This window comes from Mobula birostris, chromosome 23, assembly GCF_030028105.1.
Source record: "Mobula birostris isolate sMobBir1 chromosome 23, sMobBir1.hap1, whole genome shotgun sequence".
In the NCBI taxonomy this organism is placed as follows: Eukaryota; Metazoa; Chordata; class Chondrichthyes; order Myliobatiformes; family Myliobatidae; genus Mobula; species Mobula birostris.
In genome coordinates, this window is record NC_092392.1 from 14736320 (window position 1) to 14753892 (window position 17573).

General features: G+C 40.7%; 1 protein-coding gene across 3 annotated transcripts in view; it reads left to right on the plus strand.

Annotated features, from left to right (window-relative positions):
- Positions 1-17573, plus strand: part of LOC140186845 (reelin-like) — a 319577-nt gene that overhangs the window by 221065 nt on the left and 80939 nt on the right. For all 3 annotated transcript variants that reach the window (XM_072241501.1, XM_072241502.1, XM_072241503.1), the window contains 7 exons: positions 3763-3920; positions 4992-5199; positions 6332-6408; positions 11711-11869; positions 13756-13944; positions 14792-15065; positions 17284-17424. In XM_072241501.1, the coding sequence (XP_072097602.1) occupies positions 3763-3920; positions 4992-5199; positions 6332-6408; positions 11711-11869; positions 13756-13944; positions 14792-15065; positions 17284-17424 (1206 nt within the window). The remainder of the gene's footprint in view (positions 1-3762; positions 3921-4991; positions 5200-6331; positions 6409-11710; positions 11870-13755; positions 13945-14791; positions 15066-17283; positions 17425-17573) is intronic.

Consider the following 17573-nt stretch of genomic DNA (forward strand, 5'->3'; position numbering starts at 1 on the left):
CCCAGTAATGTTCCCTCTATTGATGTCAGGCTGACTGGCATGGACTTTCCTGCCTTATCTTTGCTAACCTCTTTAGACAATGGAAGGACATTCGCCACTATCCAGTTTTGGGAACTTCACTAGTGACTAACAAGGGCTTCCAGAATTTTCTCTCTACTATAGAACCACTTTAGTTTTTCTTAATCTTATCTGCTAGATCCAGCTCATCTTTCTTTGCCCTCCTGATTTCCTGCTTAAGAGTATTCTTAATTTTTTGTAGTCATTAAGGGATTTACTCAGTCTCAACCTCTTAAATCTTCATTTTCTTGACCAGAGCCTCAATATCTCTCATCAGCCAAGGCTGTCTAAACTTGCCAGGTTTACCCTCCATGTTAATAGGAACCTGCTGCTCCTGGACACTTGTCACAGTATATCTCATAGTCATAGTCATAGTCATACTTTATTGATCCCGGGGGAAATTGGTTTTCGTTACAGTTGCACCATAAATAATAAATAATAATAAAACCATAAATAGTTAAATGGTAATATGTAAATTATGCCAGGAAATAAGTCCAGGACCAGCCTATTGGCTCAGGGTGTCTGACCCTCCAAGGGAGGAGTTGTAAAGTTTGATGGCCACAGGCAGGAATGACTTCCTATGACGCTCTGTGTTGCATCTTGGTGGTGTATATAAACATTGGTAGAGTTTTGATATTCTTGCCTAAAGAAGTCTAGACCTTTTTCTTGGAGGAGGTAACAGTGAGGTTCACTGGAAGTTGTCACATGAGGGTGAGACTGAGTAGAATGGGCCTATGTTCACTGGGATCCAGAAGTATGAGAAGTGATCTTCCTGAAATAAAGAAAATTCTAAAAAGGCTTAAAAGAACAGTGGCCGAGACTCTGTTTATCCCAACTTCATTGTCCAGAATGAGAATCCCAGAATCAGCAATATGCTCACAAGTTAATCGGTTTTGATAATGCTGTTTGAGGGATTAATAGGGTGATGACTCCCCTTCATTTCTTCTCTGTCTGATAGAGCAGAGACCATGGCATTTTGCAACTATGGTGCACTCCCTTTGTACCTGCCTTGATCCTCAGTTTAGAGTTTTGTGCTGAAGTCTATGAAGAAAGTCTAAAATACACAATGTTCTAATCAAGATGAAATTATGATGCACAGCCCCAAATGAAACTTCAGCATTATCACAGTTTGTATGTTTGGCTTATTCTGATGAAATGTCTGCGACCGGAAGTGTCAACTGTTTCAATCTCCACAGAGGCGGCTGAATGTTTCCAACTTTATTTTTGGCTATTAGTTAGATGTTTAGTCACATACAACTGAAATGTTAGGAGAGATTTGTGGTAAGTGTTTGAAATTCCCTGTCTATGGGAGCAGTGGTTCTACTTTATGGAATATAGAAAAATACCCGTAATGTAAGGAAGAGACGGAGAGCTTCAGCTGCAGTCTGACTAAACGGCTGTGTAGGATCCCAGAGCAATGTGACCGACTATTACTTCTATTTCTTTTTGGTGTCTGCAGAAAGGTGAGTTGGAGAGACTGTGTCTACATCATTTTTCCTTTGTAATTAGCTGCTGAGCTCAAATGGAATTTACCAGCCATCCATCAATCAAGGGTTAGATGCAAAGACATCAGTAGTTCTCATTGCACTACTTCTTTAAAATAAAAATTTCTTTCCTATTTTGAGAATCCATGTTGGTCTTTAAATCAATGTTTACATTAGGCAGGAGTCCAATTTTTAATGTAAATAGACTTGGCTAGTGAATATAGGTTCCAAAAAAATAAATGGAGACTATGGGATGGGAAACAGGAAGGGAACAGTGAATTTTCTTCTTGTTCTCACATTGTGTGGGTGACTTGGAAACTGCCCATTAACTACCCTGCCGAAGTTTGATATTAGCCACAGTGTGGTTAATGAGCCATTGTGTGGTAATGGGCTGACTTTCAGAAAATAATAGGGCACTTTGTGTCCTGTGTAGTGTGACTAAGTCACTGGAGAAACGGGCGGATATGAAAATCTTTATTCATTGTCTCAAACTTTTTTAAAATTTCAAAAATAGCTTTTATTCATAGTAAAAATATATACAGAGGAATAAAGGGAAGTATTTATGATTGATACATTCAGTAGTGTAAACATTTTTTAAAGGAGACTAAACAAGCATAGACCCAAGTATCTCATGTTGCCCCCCGGGGTGATATGTTGTTTTCATGGTTTGAGAAGCTTTCCAACTCAAACACATGCAGTAGCAGAATGAACCAGGGCTGTGGTCCTTCTCCATAGAGCCTTAGCACTGGCTGCACTGAGGATCAGTATGTACAGCACCTGGACTGGGCCAGTCTGCTGCTCTCCCTTACAGACATCTTGCTGTGCTGGAAGACCAACAGGTTTCGGGCAAACCAAAGGGCATCCTTGACTGAGTCGATGGCCGTCCAGCAGCACTTGATGTCCCGGTGTGTGTGTCCCTGGAAAAAGCCCATGGATCAGAGTCCTCTGCTTTGCAGTTGGTGGGGATAAACCGGGACATGGACACAATCCATAACTCAAGCAGCAAGCCTCCTGCTGTGGGCCAGCAGCCTGAGCTCTCTAGACACTCTTAAATTTCAAAGTTGATTACTGCTTTTACTTTACATTTTAGCAGGTTTATTTTGGAAGACTGGTTCGTTCTTGTTTGAATTAATACCTGCTAACCTTATTCTGTAACCTTTAAAACATGCCCCAATTCTGACAATTCCCTAACATGCAGAACAGGGAGTGGACATAATCTTCTGAAACCAGCAGCAGGCTCTTTGCTGCTTTGTAATTATTTGGGCAATAAATGCAACTGGTACATGTTGCGATTAAGCCTTTCAATTTACAGAGTCCTATTTATTCAGTAATTATTTTGTATTGTTAGAAATAACTGAAAAAAGCTCCACTCTTTTGTACTTTGAATTGTTTACTGGCTCATGAGCAATTGTACCGAAGTGTATCTGTGCATGTGTGGGTGTTTGGCTTCTCTGATTGGAAAACAGCCCAAGTGAGCAGGTTGACTATTTGCTGACCCTCACACAGTCCAAATTTGGCAGGGAAAGAAGGAAGATTATTGTAGCGGTGTGGCAAGAAATCTGTGCTCTATAAGATTCCATAAACAGATAAATGATTGTGGTTTAATGATATAGATCAGATGAAAGTTTATTCTTTGCTAAGGGTGCCACAAAATATTGTATGCTCATATAAACATGTAGCTGTTTTGCTTGAAAGCACAGCTTACTCTATATAAGTAGATTATAAGTAGGACTCATTAATGAAACTCGGGCTTTAATGTTTGTCATAAAATAAGGAAGTGAACTAAAATAGTTATGTGCCACGTCACTGACAGCTGATGAAATCATGACCTTGGGCATACCTGTTTTCGTGCCTCGGAGGAAACTCTGCCTCTTCTCTGGCCATGACCACCTGGGAACAAAGCCTCTCCATTTTTGAAATCAACAACATGCAGGATGCATGGGAGCCTCAGGCAAGGTCACACGTGTAGCCTGCTGTGAGATCGGCCCATTACCAAGAATTTACACCAGGGAACCTGTTATGCCATGTGTTGTGTTGATGAAAGTGAAGCATCTGCAGAGGGCTTTTCCGTTTGCTAAGTACTCTTCCATTATGCTGAGAAAAGTAACATTGAACTAAAACCTATCTATAAATCATCTGAACACTTTCATTACTTTGCCAGTATATTATCTTAATCTGCATTGAAATTTCTCAGTTTCTTTCATTCTTTGGTGAATTACAGTAAGACTCGATTCCGCTGGTTTCAGGAGACCAGCAGTCACAAGAATGCACCTGCCTTTGCCCTTGATGAAGTTTACATCTCTGAACCTTGCCCTAACTACTGCAGTGGCCATGGTGATTGCATCTCTGGTGTCTGCTTCTGTGACCTTGGCTACTCTGGTAAGATCCTACCACATGGCTGTTATGTTTATCTAAAGCTTGTGGCAGAGATGGCAAAATGATCATCTTTTTGTTAAATGTTGTGGGTGCTGCTCCTTGTGTTGGGATATCAGGACTGGCCAGAGATAGTACCAAGCACTTTCTCCTCTCCTCATTGTGAAATGAATCCTGAGACCCAGAAACTGACTCCATTTGACAGGATATGACTTGGGCAGTAACACTTTGGGGGACTACTATAACTCCAGTTGATTTTCCTTTCTATTCACTGCCTCCCAACATAAGTTTTATTTCCCAAAATTGTATAAGGAATGATTGGAAGATGAAATTTACTAGAAGGCCATTAACGAGCCAAGGTCCAAAATCAGCCATTTCACACTTTTCTAACTCAACAAAAATAGAATAACAAATGTAGATTTAGTTTATCTCTATAATGTGTGAATTAGTATGTAGATCTAATGAAAATGGGTAATTGAAAATGTTGTGGATACATTGACAACAAAATCAAGAAGATATTGTGACAATAGTGTCAGGTATAAGTTAATGGTACACCCAGTTCTGGGTGATGCGTTATTAACAGTCATAAAAGTTATTTTAAGAAATTAAGAGTTCCTTTTTTTTGTTTTTAAATTTAAATGCGACCCTTTCTAGTACTAGTTACACTTTTACTGGGTAAAATTACTTAACAAGCTTGTTATTTAAAATCACCTTTTTCTGTGGGCCACTGTCTCATTTAATGTATTGACTATATGTTACTAATATTATTAGTAAATCGCAGTTTAGTGCAGACTTCTGCTGAGTATTTTACTCAATAAAAGAATTTAATTCTTTGGTTGTGCTGAGAATAAGAGTATAATCAATATCCATTTATTGTAACTTACAGTCTCACACTGATTATAGATGCAGCCAATGTTTATTGATTATTTTACTAGTGTGCATTTTTCAAATATTGGATGTTTTTGTTTCAGCCTCCCCATTTTCAGTTTAGATGATAGAAATGTTTCTCTATTTGGAAGGAGGTATTAAATGTAGAAACATACTTCTTTTAATGATACATCGCTCATTATCTCATAGTTGAAAAGGGAACCTGCGTGTCGAACACACCGAATCCCAGTGAAATGACTGATCGGTTTGAGGATAAGCTCAGTCCTCTCTGGTTCAAGGTGACAGGAGGACAGACTGAAATTGGCTGTGGGATACTGAATGATGGGAAATCCCTCTACTTCGATGGCCCCGGGGGAAGAGAAGCCAGAACCGTCTGTCTTGACACGACAAACATCAGGTTAAAAGCGAATTTATATTTGATAATAGCTGTTTCAAAAGTTCACATTAAGAGCTGTTTGATAATTTTTTTGTGCACACTGCATTTCTTGAAAAACCTGTACAAATGTAATTACAAATCTATTATTTATGAAAAAAAGCTTTTCCTGTAAAGTTCCATCTCATGAGCGAAGTGTTTATTACCTGCAGATCCAAATTAAATGAGTTTAATTAATCTAATTTATTTAGTTTTGATCACTTCAGATGAGCTGAAATATTGCTGTGCTCATTATAGAAGAACACAACTTCTGTGATAGTTGATAGATGATGGTTGAATCTGCCTCCAAACTTGGTCCCATTTTTAGGAGAAGCAAACCCAATTGAACTTGGTGACCTAAATGTGAACCTGAAGATCTGGAACAAGCCACCCTTATGGTATTCAGATTTAATTCAAAACTCCACAGTGCTGAATGTCATTGTCTTACAGAGATGTTGATAATCAGTTTAACTTTGCTGGTGAATGATTCAAGTTCATTAATTTAGGATGATCAGGACAGGACAATGCAATGGTGTTTCTTTTATTCTGGTTACTCTAGGAGAAGATCAATCCCAAGCATGAGGCAGATGCAGAATAAAGCTCCTGGTAGTCTGTTTTACCATCAAGTCCTGAGAACAGTACCTAGTGCAAATATAACCTGTCCCCACACTAGCCGTTGTTACACCTTGCAGAGTAGGTTATCACTATGCCTTGAATACTTTTTGTTGACTAACCAAATCTGTCATTATTTTCAAGCCACAGCCTACCGGCTTCAACATGCAGCCCTGAGCCTGAACATGAATGCACACGTGTGGAGCAGAGGGCCACCACAGTGCAGTTTCCCTGCTCACTTCCTGTTGAGTGGCTTCAGTTAGGTTTCATCTTACTCATGCATGATGTCCAAAGTTCAGTTTCACGGGTTAGGTAGTTCAGGTTCATGGCTGGATTTGTTCTGTCATATAATTATAATCATATAACCTATAATTCTGATTGGGTAACTGTGCTTCCCATATTGCCCATGATGATTGTCAATTCTTTCCATTTGGTTTGCTTAATACCATAAAGAGTTTCTGATTAACTGTATTTGCGATATCTTCTTCCTATTTTTCATGCAAAGGTTAGTGCAATTTTATATCCGCATCGGAAGTAAAACCCTTGGATCCTCTTGCAACAAACCTAGAACTCGAAATGAAGGTAACCAGAATTCGGAGTATTTGCTAACGTACCCCACATTTTCATGGTGATGTGGATTATCATATTATCATTAGTGTTATAAAGAAGTCTAACTTCCACAGTTAAGAGTATATATTTTTGTTTGTGTGTATGGTTTAACACATTGTGGTAGTGTTGGAAATCACTGTCTTTTTTTAATAATCCTTCTTATAAGATTTGTACTTTTTAACAAACTCATGTATTTTTCACCCTCACTGGCAGAAAGCGGTGTAGCAGCTAAACTAATGGTTTATCACCTTTCTCATCTTTCATTGGCTAAGTATTAGCACATTACCCACACGACTTAATTATCTTAATTATGTAGCCTATTAATTAATTCATTCCTATCTAAGAAATTTATTTTATCTTATCTATAAAAGTGATAGATTTCTCAGCAGCATCTTTATTCTTTGTCGATACATCCCTTAGCGTGAATTCCTCTCATAGCATCATTTCTCAACTCTTTATTCAGTTTGCTTCATATTTGTATGTTTGTTTGTTCTCTAAAACAAACTGAAATCTTAGAATTAAGACTGCTCGCCACTTTTGACTCCTAGAAGGACCCTAAGGATCAGGAATCCAACAGAAGTCCAACAGTAGCTTGCCTGAGTGATCTGGAAGACCTTGGTTCAAAGAGTCACAAGAAATTGCAGATGCTGGAAGATAGAGCAAAGAACAAACTGCTAGAGGAACGCAACAAGTCAAACAGCATCTCTGCTGGAGAAGAATTGTCAGTGTTTTGGGTCGAGACCTACATCAGAAAATGGAGAAGGAAGATAGTCAGTGTAAAGAGGTGTGGGGAGAATAGGTGAGATGGGGACCAGTAGGTGAAAGAAAGATTGAAGAGGAGTGGACAGTCTGCAGATGGAGCCAATTGGAGTTAAGGGAGAGGTGGACCAAGAAAGAGTGAAGGATGATGGGCAGGTTGGCGGACGGGAGTTAGAGGGATGTGGGTACAGACAGAAGAAGGCAAGGAAGGGGAAATATTGGACCCAAGGTTGTGTGGGGGTGGGGGCATGTGGTGCATTTTGACTTGAAGATAGAGATGGAGGCACACCCCGCCATTGAGCACATCTACATGAAGTGTTCTCACAGGAAAGCAGCATCCATCATCAGGGACCTCTACCACCCAGGTCATGATCTCTTCTTGCTGCTGCCTTCAGGAAGAAGGTACAGGAACCTCAGTACTCAACCACCCGATTCAGGAACAGTTACTGCTCCTCAACCATCAGGCTCTTAAACCAAAGGGGATAACTTCACTTAAGTTCACTTGCTCCATCACTGAAATGTTCCCTATGGACTCACTTTCAAGGACTTTTTATCTCATATTCTCTATATTTATGGCCTGTTTATTTATTTTTATTATTTCTTTCTTTTTGTATTTGCACAGTTTGCTGTCTTTTGCATACTTGTTGAACGCCCAAATTGGTGCAGTCTTTCATTGATTCTATTATGGACTTACTGAATATGTCTGAAAGAAAATGAATCTCGGGGTTGTATACGGTGACGTATATGCACTTTGATAATAAATTTACTTTAAAATTTGAAGGGAAAGATGAGAACAGTTGGAACTGGATTGGGGGAGGGAATATGGTGGCTGAAGTGTGTGGGTAGAACATCTCCCTGGGTTACAAACACCTGATTAATGGACAAAGTTTATATACTAGTGAGTGTTTGGATGCCAGAATGGATGGGGATGGATTTGCAGGCTGTCATGGGGCTACAGGCACTTTCTACTGAGTTGGAACAGGGAATTTCTGCTTGCCTTCTCTCCTCACCCTGAACCCAAGCCACTACAACTGTTTGAGCCAAACAGCTGGGAACACTGCAGGCTCACTCATTGACTCACTGTGTCAGTGAGACTGGCTGGCAGCCAGTCCTCTTGCACCTTCTTACTCTCCTGTCACATCTGTTTCTGTGATCCTCTCCCACACACGGCTTGCTTCCAACTCATGAACAGTTTGAGTTATGAATGATTTTCAGGAACGCAATCCTGTCGTAACCTGGGTGAATGGATAGAAGTGGGCAAGGGACAGAAACAGAAAGATGGGGGAATGGGAAATGGAAGGTTGAGGAAGCACACTAGGATCACTAAATGCAATAGACGAGGTTAGAGCAGGTGCTTTGCCTGGATAGTGGTGAAGGAAGAGATGTAGGAGCAAATGTAACACCTCCAGTATTTGCAGAAGGAAGTGCCAAGGCCCAGGGAGGGTGTGTTGGGAAGGATGAGTGTTCAGGGAGTCAGAGAGAGAGCAGTTTCTATGGAAGGCAGAAATGGGTGAGCTGCAGAAGATGTGGCTTGTGGTGGGATCCCGTTGCATCTGGCATAAATGACAAACGAAGTTGTGCTGGATGCAAAGATGAGCAGAGTGATGGATGAGGACTCAGGAATATCTGTCTCAGTTTTTTCTTTGACAGAACACAAATCCAATAAATGGAGGATATGCAAGAGAGGGCCCGATGAACCGTAGTCGAGGGGAAGACACATTTTCTCCAAAAAAAAAGCACATTTCAGATGTCCTGGAATGGAAAGCCTCATCTTGAAAACAGATACGACCAGGACACTTCTATTATAGCTGATGGTCGATTCAGAGTGATTGATCCCATGAAAGCATCTTTTTGGAATGAGCTGACATTGTGCCCTGAGCTGCACACTGCTTCCTTCACTTTGAACGTGGATAGTGAAGTTGTTAGGATCCAGTGTGCAATACCATACAGGAACTAATTGTTCAGAGAGGGATGGATATGATAAACACCAGAGAAAATGTTTCTTATATTCTATCCACCCTTTCCCTGTCATTTGTAACTTGTTTTACTCTTTTCCAGTTCTGATTAAAGCTGTTCAACCTGAAATGTGAACAGTTTCCACAGATGCTGTGTGACCTGAGCGTTTCTAGCATTTTCTGTTTTTATTTCAGATTTCTATCATCTGCAGCTTTATCTGTTTTATCTTTAGTTAAATTGATTTGTCATTGAGTAACTAAAAACAGTCATATCTCATTCTATGGTAGAGGATTTCATTGGGGAAAGCCTTACAATTGTAAAATAAAGCACAAGGGAGAATGAAAATCTTATCTAAAATGAAGGAATTGTATGTATGTGTGTATGTATGTATGTATGTATGTATTAATTAATTAATTAAAGAGCGGAAAAGGCTCTTCTGGCCCCAAACCACGCTACTTAGCAAACCCGATTTAACCCTGGCCTAATTCCAGGACAATTTATAGTGACCAATGACTAATTGACTTTGCAATCTAGCAATGTCTTCGGACTGTGGGAGGAAACTGGAGCACCCGGAGGAAACACACGCAGTAATGGGGAGAACATACAAAGTTCCTTACCAGCAGCAGTGGGAATTGAACCCCAGCTACCTGTACTGTTAAGCACTGTGCTAACCACTACGCTACCATGTTTCCTAATGATTGCTAAGGCAGATAGAAATGTGCATGATCTTGCCCTGTGCCATATTAAGCCATCTTTTAACTGCATAGATTGTTTTTTGTCAGAATTATGTGAATAAACTTTAATATTCATACTGTATATTTGTGGAAAAAGGTCACAAACACGAGCTTTTCAACCTTACACAGGGTTAAAGTTGTGACACTGATTTCCTACAGTCAATGAGTTGAGTAGGAAAGTAATTGAGGAAAAAATGGGTGGTTGGGAACTTTTAACAGGAATGACATAGCATGCCTTTCCATTTTGTCCTACATGTTACACACACAAAATGCTTGAGGAACTCAGCAGGCTAGGCAGTATCTGTGGAAAAGAGTATAGTCGACGGTTCGAGCTGAGACTCTTCATCAGTCCTAATGAAGAGTTTCTTTCCGAAATGTCGGCGGGACTCTTTCCCATAGATGCTGCTTGGCCTGCTGGGTTCCTCCAGCATCATGTGTGCATAGCTTGGGTTTCCAGCATCTGCAGGTTTTCTCTTGTTTATGATTGTCCTACATGTTAATTAGTTATGCTAACTATGTTTCAGTCAAGATTTCTGAGTTGCTCCATTTCTGGCCTCTTGTGCCCGGCTGATCTCAACCGTTCCACCAGCTGTGATCGTGTCCTCCGTTGCATTGACCATATACTCTGGACATGTCTTCCCTACATCTCTACAGTATTCTGATCCTTTTCCTGCCTTTAAAAGTTGCTTAAAATCAACATGTTAGACCATGCTCTTGGCTACCTGTCCTCATGGAGCGATGTTATTCCATTAACATTACTTACAAAGTTTTGTTGCAATAAAATTCTAAGACAAAAAGGCCAAGTTGTCATCTTTGTTACAAGTGACCAGGAAACAAAGCGAGTCAGATAATCAATAGGGAGCACTAGAAGAGCAATATAGAATATGTAGTCACTTTATAAATAAAAGTTCCAAACTTGGAAATATCTCTTCTCTCACAAGTGTCTGATGAAGAAGGAAATCACACAAATTAGATTAATAATTTTTGTATAATTTTATTCACTTTAGTTCAGTTCACTTTTGAAAAAAATGTTAGAAGTAATTTTCCTATTGAATACACATTAATTTGTTCACATCTGGGTAGTGAAAAATTTATTGATACCCAGTGGAAAGAAAAATATATTGTTTATTTGTTTCCTTCCTATTTTATAAAGCATGATTATTTAAATTCCTTACCCTGACAGAACAACTTACTCTATTCTCTCAGTGGGTGCATTTCCCCTCCAGCTATTCTGCTTTCAAACACTTGCCCTGCTCCATAATTCAGAATAATATTTAACATTATGAATAATGTCACCATGAGGCAAAATTCTTGCAACAAACTTAATCATCTTTCACTCGCCCTCCCACTGCCCTTCTCCATCTCTGTCTCCACTTCCCTCTCTCCCCTCCCCTCCCATTCTCCCTCCCCTCCCCCTCCACCTCCCCTCCCCTCTACTCTCCCTCCCCTCCCCTGCACTCTCCCCTCCCTCTGCCCTTTGCCCCCTCTACCCCTCCCCCTCACCCCTACCCATTCCACTCTCCCCTTTCCCTCTCCCTTCTCCCTTTGCCCCTCCCCCTCTTCTTCTCCCCTCTACCCCTTCCCCTTCTTCCTCTCCCCTCCCCCTCCCATTCTCCCTCCTCTCCCTCCCCCTCACTCCCTCCCTCCCCTCCCCCTCCCCCTCACTCCCTCCCTCCCCTCCCCCTCCCCCTCACTCCCTCCCTCCCCTCCTCCCTCCCTCCCTCCCTCCCCTCCTCCCTCCCCCTCACTCCCTCCCTCCCCTCCCCCCTCCCCCTCACTCCCTTCTCTCCCTCCTCACTCCCCTCCCTCCCTCTCCCCAAAACTAGGGATTGTTGTCCAGTACACCAATGATAATGGAGTAACCTGGCATGTTCTGCGTGAGCTGGACTACATGTCTTTTCTGCAGCCTCAGATAATCACCATTGAACTACTCCCTGAAGCCAAAACCACATCTACAGCATTTCGCTGGTGGCAGCCACAGCACGGTAAGCTTAAAGCACAGTTCAGAATCAGTTTATCAGTGGGTTGATCTCCTGAAGCAGCTGATCCTTTGCTGACCATCATCTTATGTTACATCCAGCTGGCCATGTAAATGATCTAATTTAAGATTATATTGCACCAGAAGCAAGGAGGCTTTGCACTAATGAGATTGCAAACTGGAGCTAGTCTCAATTAAAATAGTATGTAACTGCAAAAGCAACAAATAAAACACACACAATTATAAAATGGCATCAATATGTTTAGAGGTGACTGCTGATAATCAATATCCAGAAGATCACATGGACAGCAAAGTTGAACTCTAGCAATATTAAAATAAGTGCTATTTTGTGGGATTGACTCACCACTGTAAACTGCCCCTGATCAAGTTTGGTGATAGAATCTGAGGGTGTGAATGGAATGTGGGAAGGATAGGTTACAGGGGAAATCAATGGATGAATGCATTTGTCTATGAGCTGAATGGCTTAGTTGTAAGGAAATATAAAATATCTTAACAGCTAAATGAAGGGAATACTGTCTTGATGATAAGATCGTTACTGAGGAAAGTGTTCATCTACAATTTAATTTTTGCCCTGCAAGTAGTTCTGCAATGCATCAAAATGTCATTTATTGCTTCACACGATTTCAAAATAGGGAAATATTTTACTTTTTTTAAAGTCTGCATCAGAATTGATTACTCTCCATGTCTGAATCATTGACGACCACAATCGGAGTTTGATCAGAATAGTTTATTGATTTCAGTTGCAAATAGGTCTAAAAGCTCCCTTGTTTCTTTAAGAATTGATTTGTTTCTTCTGAAATTAAATTAATTTAAAACTGATGTGTACCTGCAAATTACTTTTACTTATCTATAGACAGAAGTAAAGAATTCTTATTTAGAATTCTTAAAACATGTTTACTAATTGTTAAGGAATTAAAACATTAGCATTGTTTGTAATTGAATTTGTTGTAGCAATTTCTCTTATTTGGATGGATGTACAATCTGTTGCTTGACTGATCTGTTGCAATGGGTTGAACATTCAGTCTAAGATATTTTTTTCCAGTATACTTCTTAATATCCTCCTACATACTGTGTTTTCACTCATCCTGTTGGTCCTCCCAAATATATTACCTCATACTTCTCAAGATTATGTTCTATATACCACTTACTTGTTTAGCTAAAGAGTATGCAGTTTTCTACCTGACCATAAAATTCTGGCGTCACTGGCAAACTTTCTACTTGTGGCCCGCGTTCAGATCTCTGCAACATGCCGTGAGACATTAGGGCCTAATCCTGAACCCTGTGCATCACCCTTACAAACTGTTGTTCAGCCACCAAAAGCCTTGTCGTAGAACATCGAACAGTACAACACAGGAACAGACCCTCTTGACCCATAATGTCCGCTCTGGCCATGGTACCAAGTGAAACCAATCCTACAGTGTCTGCCTGCCTTCGATGACTTTTCGCCTTTTCTTTTCACCTCTGAGCTAATTTTGGATGCAATCTACCAATTTACATTGAATCTCATAGACATTTACCTTTCTGCCAAGCCATGTGTAAACAGTGAGGAATTTCTGTGGATTTGCCATAAATTTCAGAAACTTTGCTCCTCCTAAGCTCTGTTACACACACCAATAACTCGGGAGCTCCCTGGGAATCAGCATCTACATTAGTTCCTCTTCCTCCCCACACAAGGTAGCAGATGATAAGTTTAAGGCTTTTAATTGTTGTGATTAGATCACAGGTACAAACCAATTAATTTTTCATTAATTGTTCTGCATTTTAACATCCTTTGCACGAATATTTTATGAAATAGACATGGGACCTAAATACAGAGATCTGCAATTCCTCTTTCTGCTTGCTAGATCTAGTATTGACCGTATTCCTTTCCAGGAAAGCTCAGTGCACAATGGGCCTTGGATGACATCTTGATTGGAATGAATGATAGCTCGCTTACTGATTTTCAAGATGCTTTCGATGACTCCTCTGACCTGCAGTTCAATTGGTATCGCATTCAAGGAGGCAATCCAGACACGTATTGTCTGTCGAAGGACACAGCACTGGTCTTTAATCAGAATATTGGTAGGTATTGAACAGAACATTCAAACACAAGAACACCAAGTAAATAGCAGCTAGAATAGGATATCTGACCCTTCAGGTCTGCCCTGTCTTTATGATAATATTCATCCCAGGCCTTATCTCCTCTTGTGTGCCAGTTCCTTGTAGCCTTTAATTCCTCAATCTTTCAAAGATGTATCTACCTCCCCTTAAAATACATCCAACGATCTAATCTTCACAGCCCAGCAGGGTGGAGAATTGCAGAGGCTCACCATCCTCATTACTGAAGCTTCACAAAAGGTAGTGCAGGCAGTGTTTTCCAGCATTATGAACATGGTTCAATATGGTCAATAAATAATCATAGCAATGTTTAATAATATTGACACTATAGTTAGCAGAGATGGGTGGTGGGGTGGAGATACGTCTCTACCAAAGGAGCTGTAAGGCACTCCTTCCCTCTGCTAGCCTGCAGGTCACCCTTGGGCAAGGTGTAGTACCTTTTAGACCTCAAATCAGGGTTATTGAAGCCATGGGAGCAGATGATGGATGACTATATGAGCAGCTGGTCTATGTCACAAGTCCTGGTTATGCGACCACTGATGCCAGGCAGACAATCTCTGACGAGTATTAATAATGGCTAGGGTTACCCATCTTGTAAAGACACTGACCAGAAGGAGGCAATGGCAAACCATTTCTGTAGAAAAATTTGCCGAGAACAATCATGGTCACAGACCACGATCGCCCACGATGTACAACGCAGCATGTGATGATGATGGGGATGAGGAGTTACAAGGGAAATTTTTATCCATGAGAGCTATATTCTCTCTTTCTCCTCAGGTACAAATTTGCTTTTGTCTCTTTTGTGTTCCAGGCAAGCCCCGGTTTGCAGAAACGTGGGACTTCCACGTTACTGCCTCCACATTTCTGCAGTTTGAGCTCAATATAGGCTGTGGTAGCCAGTCGCCAGACTTCTCCAGCATCCAGCTGCAGTACTCACTCAACACAGGCAAAGACTGGCACCTAGTGATAGAAGAGTGTGTTCCTCCTACCATTGGTTGTCTGCACTACACAGAGAGCTCCATCTACACGGCACAGAGATTTCAAAGCTGGAAGCGTGTCACTGTCTACCTGTCTCCAGGAACCATGTAAGTGTTTAGAGACAGAAGATTACAAAAACATGAGTGGGAGTTGGAAAGGAAGTGGCCAAGATCAATTAGGGCATTTGCCTCCTATATTAAATAATCACATTAAGGACATGTATATATGTGCATAAAAATATGTTTAGCACAAATAGTTTGTTTAAATTTCTTCACAAGGTTATTTGGGAAAAGAACATTCAGCCCCTCTGTTCTGCCAGACAGTTAAATCACAACTGATACTGACTTTATCTTCATCAGCTGTTGTTAGGTTCATTACCTTGTTATCACCACCTAACAAAAAATAATGAACCAGTTTTTCAAGTTTTAACTTATCCATCCTGGCCAAAGCAAGTTTCCACTGTGTGAAGAAATGCTTTCTGACATGTCCCCAGTCAATTCGTAAGATTACATCCCAAAACAGTGAGTAAACTTGTCCAAGGTTACAGCAGAATCTAGATCTATTGGGAAAGTGGGCAAAGGAATGGCAAACGGAATTTAACTCGGACAAGTGCAAAGTGATGCTCTTTGGGAAGTTAAACCAAGGAAGGACTTTCACTGTAAATCAAAGTTTGAAGTAAAATTTATTATCGAAGGACATACATGTCACCAAATACAACCCTGAGATTATTTTACCTGCAGGCATACTCAACAAATCTATAGAATAGTAACTGCATACTGGATCAAAGAAAAAGCTAGTAGAGCACAGTAGGCAACAAACTGTATGCAAAATAAATAAATAGCAATAAATCATGAGAGCATGAAATAGCAAGATTAAGAGTCCTTAATGTGAGATCATTGGTTGTGGGAACAACTCAATAGGTGAGTGTAGTTATCCTCTTGTTCAAGACCCTGATTGTTGAGGGGTAGTAACTGTTCTTGACAGGGTCCTGGAGACTGTTGAAGAACAGAAAGACATATGGTTCCCTGAAAGTAGTAAGAGAGACAGATGATGTGGTGAAGAATGCATATGGCATTCTTTCAGATGGGACTGATATGCATACAATCTGTACAAGATGTTGCTGAGATTATGGTGCATAGTTCCAATTGCCATATTATGGGAAGGATGTGATAAAGCTAGAGAGTGTGCAGAAAAATTTCACAAAGATGTTTCTGGGAAAGGGAGGCTGGATAGGCTGGGACTGTTTTCCCTGGAGCGAAAGAGGCTGAGGTTTAGAATATATAATATGGAGGTTTGGGCAATCATGAGGGGCCTAGATAAAGTCACTGGTCACAGTCCTTTTCCCAGCCTAGGGAAGCCTAAAACTAGAGGGTATAGATTTAAGTGAAAGGGGAACATTTTAAGGGGGATTTGAGGAGCAAGTTTTTAAAACACAGAGGTTGGTGAATGCTCCCAGGGAAGGTAGTAGAGTCAGGTAGAATGACAATGAGTAAAGGACATTTGGACAGGTTCATGAATAGGAGCGATTTAGAGTGATATAGGATGAATGAGACTTGCTCAGGAATGAACCTTGGTCTGCATGGTTGAGTTGGACCAAGGCTTTGTTTCCATGCAGCAGAGGAATTTCCCTGCCAGAGGAAATACTTTCTTTCCCTATCAACTCCAATATTCATCTTGCCAATTTGTATTAGTGATGTATTTGTCATGACATGGAAGGTGCCATTCAGCCCACTGAACCTCTGCTGGCTCTCAGCAAACCCTGTTCCATGCTTATTTCCTGGTAGCCTTTTTGACGGCCATCAACACCATCCCCCCCCCCCCCAAATTCTTGTACCATCCTCCTTCTGCACCAAGGGGGGCAATTTATCATCAGCAATTATACTATCACATTCTGGGGGATACAGAAAGAAGCCAGCTTACCCAGGGAAAGCTCACACATGGTCACGAGGAGAAGATTCAAGTTCCACACAGACAGCAGCAGAGGGTCAAGTTTGAAAACAGGTTGCGGTAACACTGAGGCAGCAGCTAAACTCCACAGTTTTAACATCTGACAAACCTTGTAAGTGAAAGGAATATGTTTTGGTTGAACCACGCCAAATCTGATTCTCTCTCCATAATGGTGTAGATAAAAATATCAAGCGGCGTACACTGCTCACCATTGCTGTGAGCCTTTTTGATGCCTCAATAATTGTATAAAAATTTGTTTTGAAATTTGAAGTTGTTTTTATTAATATATTTCATTTCCCAGATGCGGAGAATGATTTATTTTTTAACCCAGTACCTTTCCTTTTGATACTGTTATTTATTCTTCTGCTGTCTAATTAGTTCCCCCAGGACCCGGTTCAGATGGATTCAGACTGAATACTCCTTTGGGACTGATAATTGGGCCATTGATAATGTGATCCTAGCCTCAGGGTGTCCCTGGATGTGTTCTGGTCATGGCATTTGTGACATGGGTCATTGTGTGTAAGTATGAAAGCATCGGTTCTGTAATTGCCACTCTGATGTAAGGCAGGAAGCCATTTTCGACTGCTGACTAAAAATAATTAGAATTCATCGTGATACAGTATCAGGTCTAAAACAGATTGAGAAAAGTTTTCATTATTATTCATTAC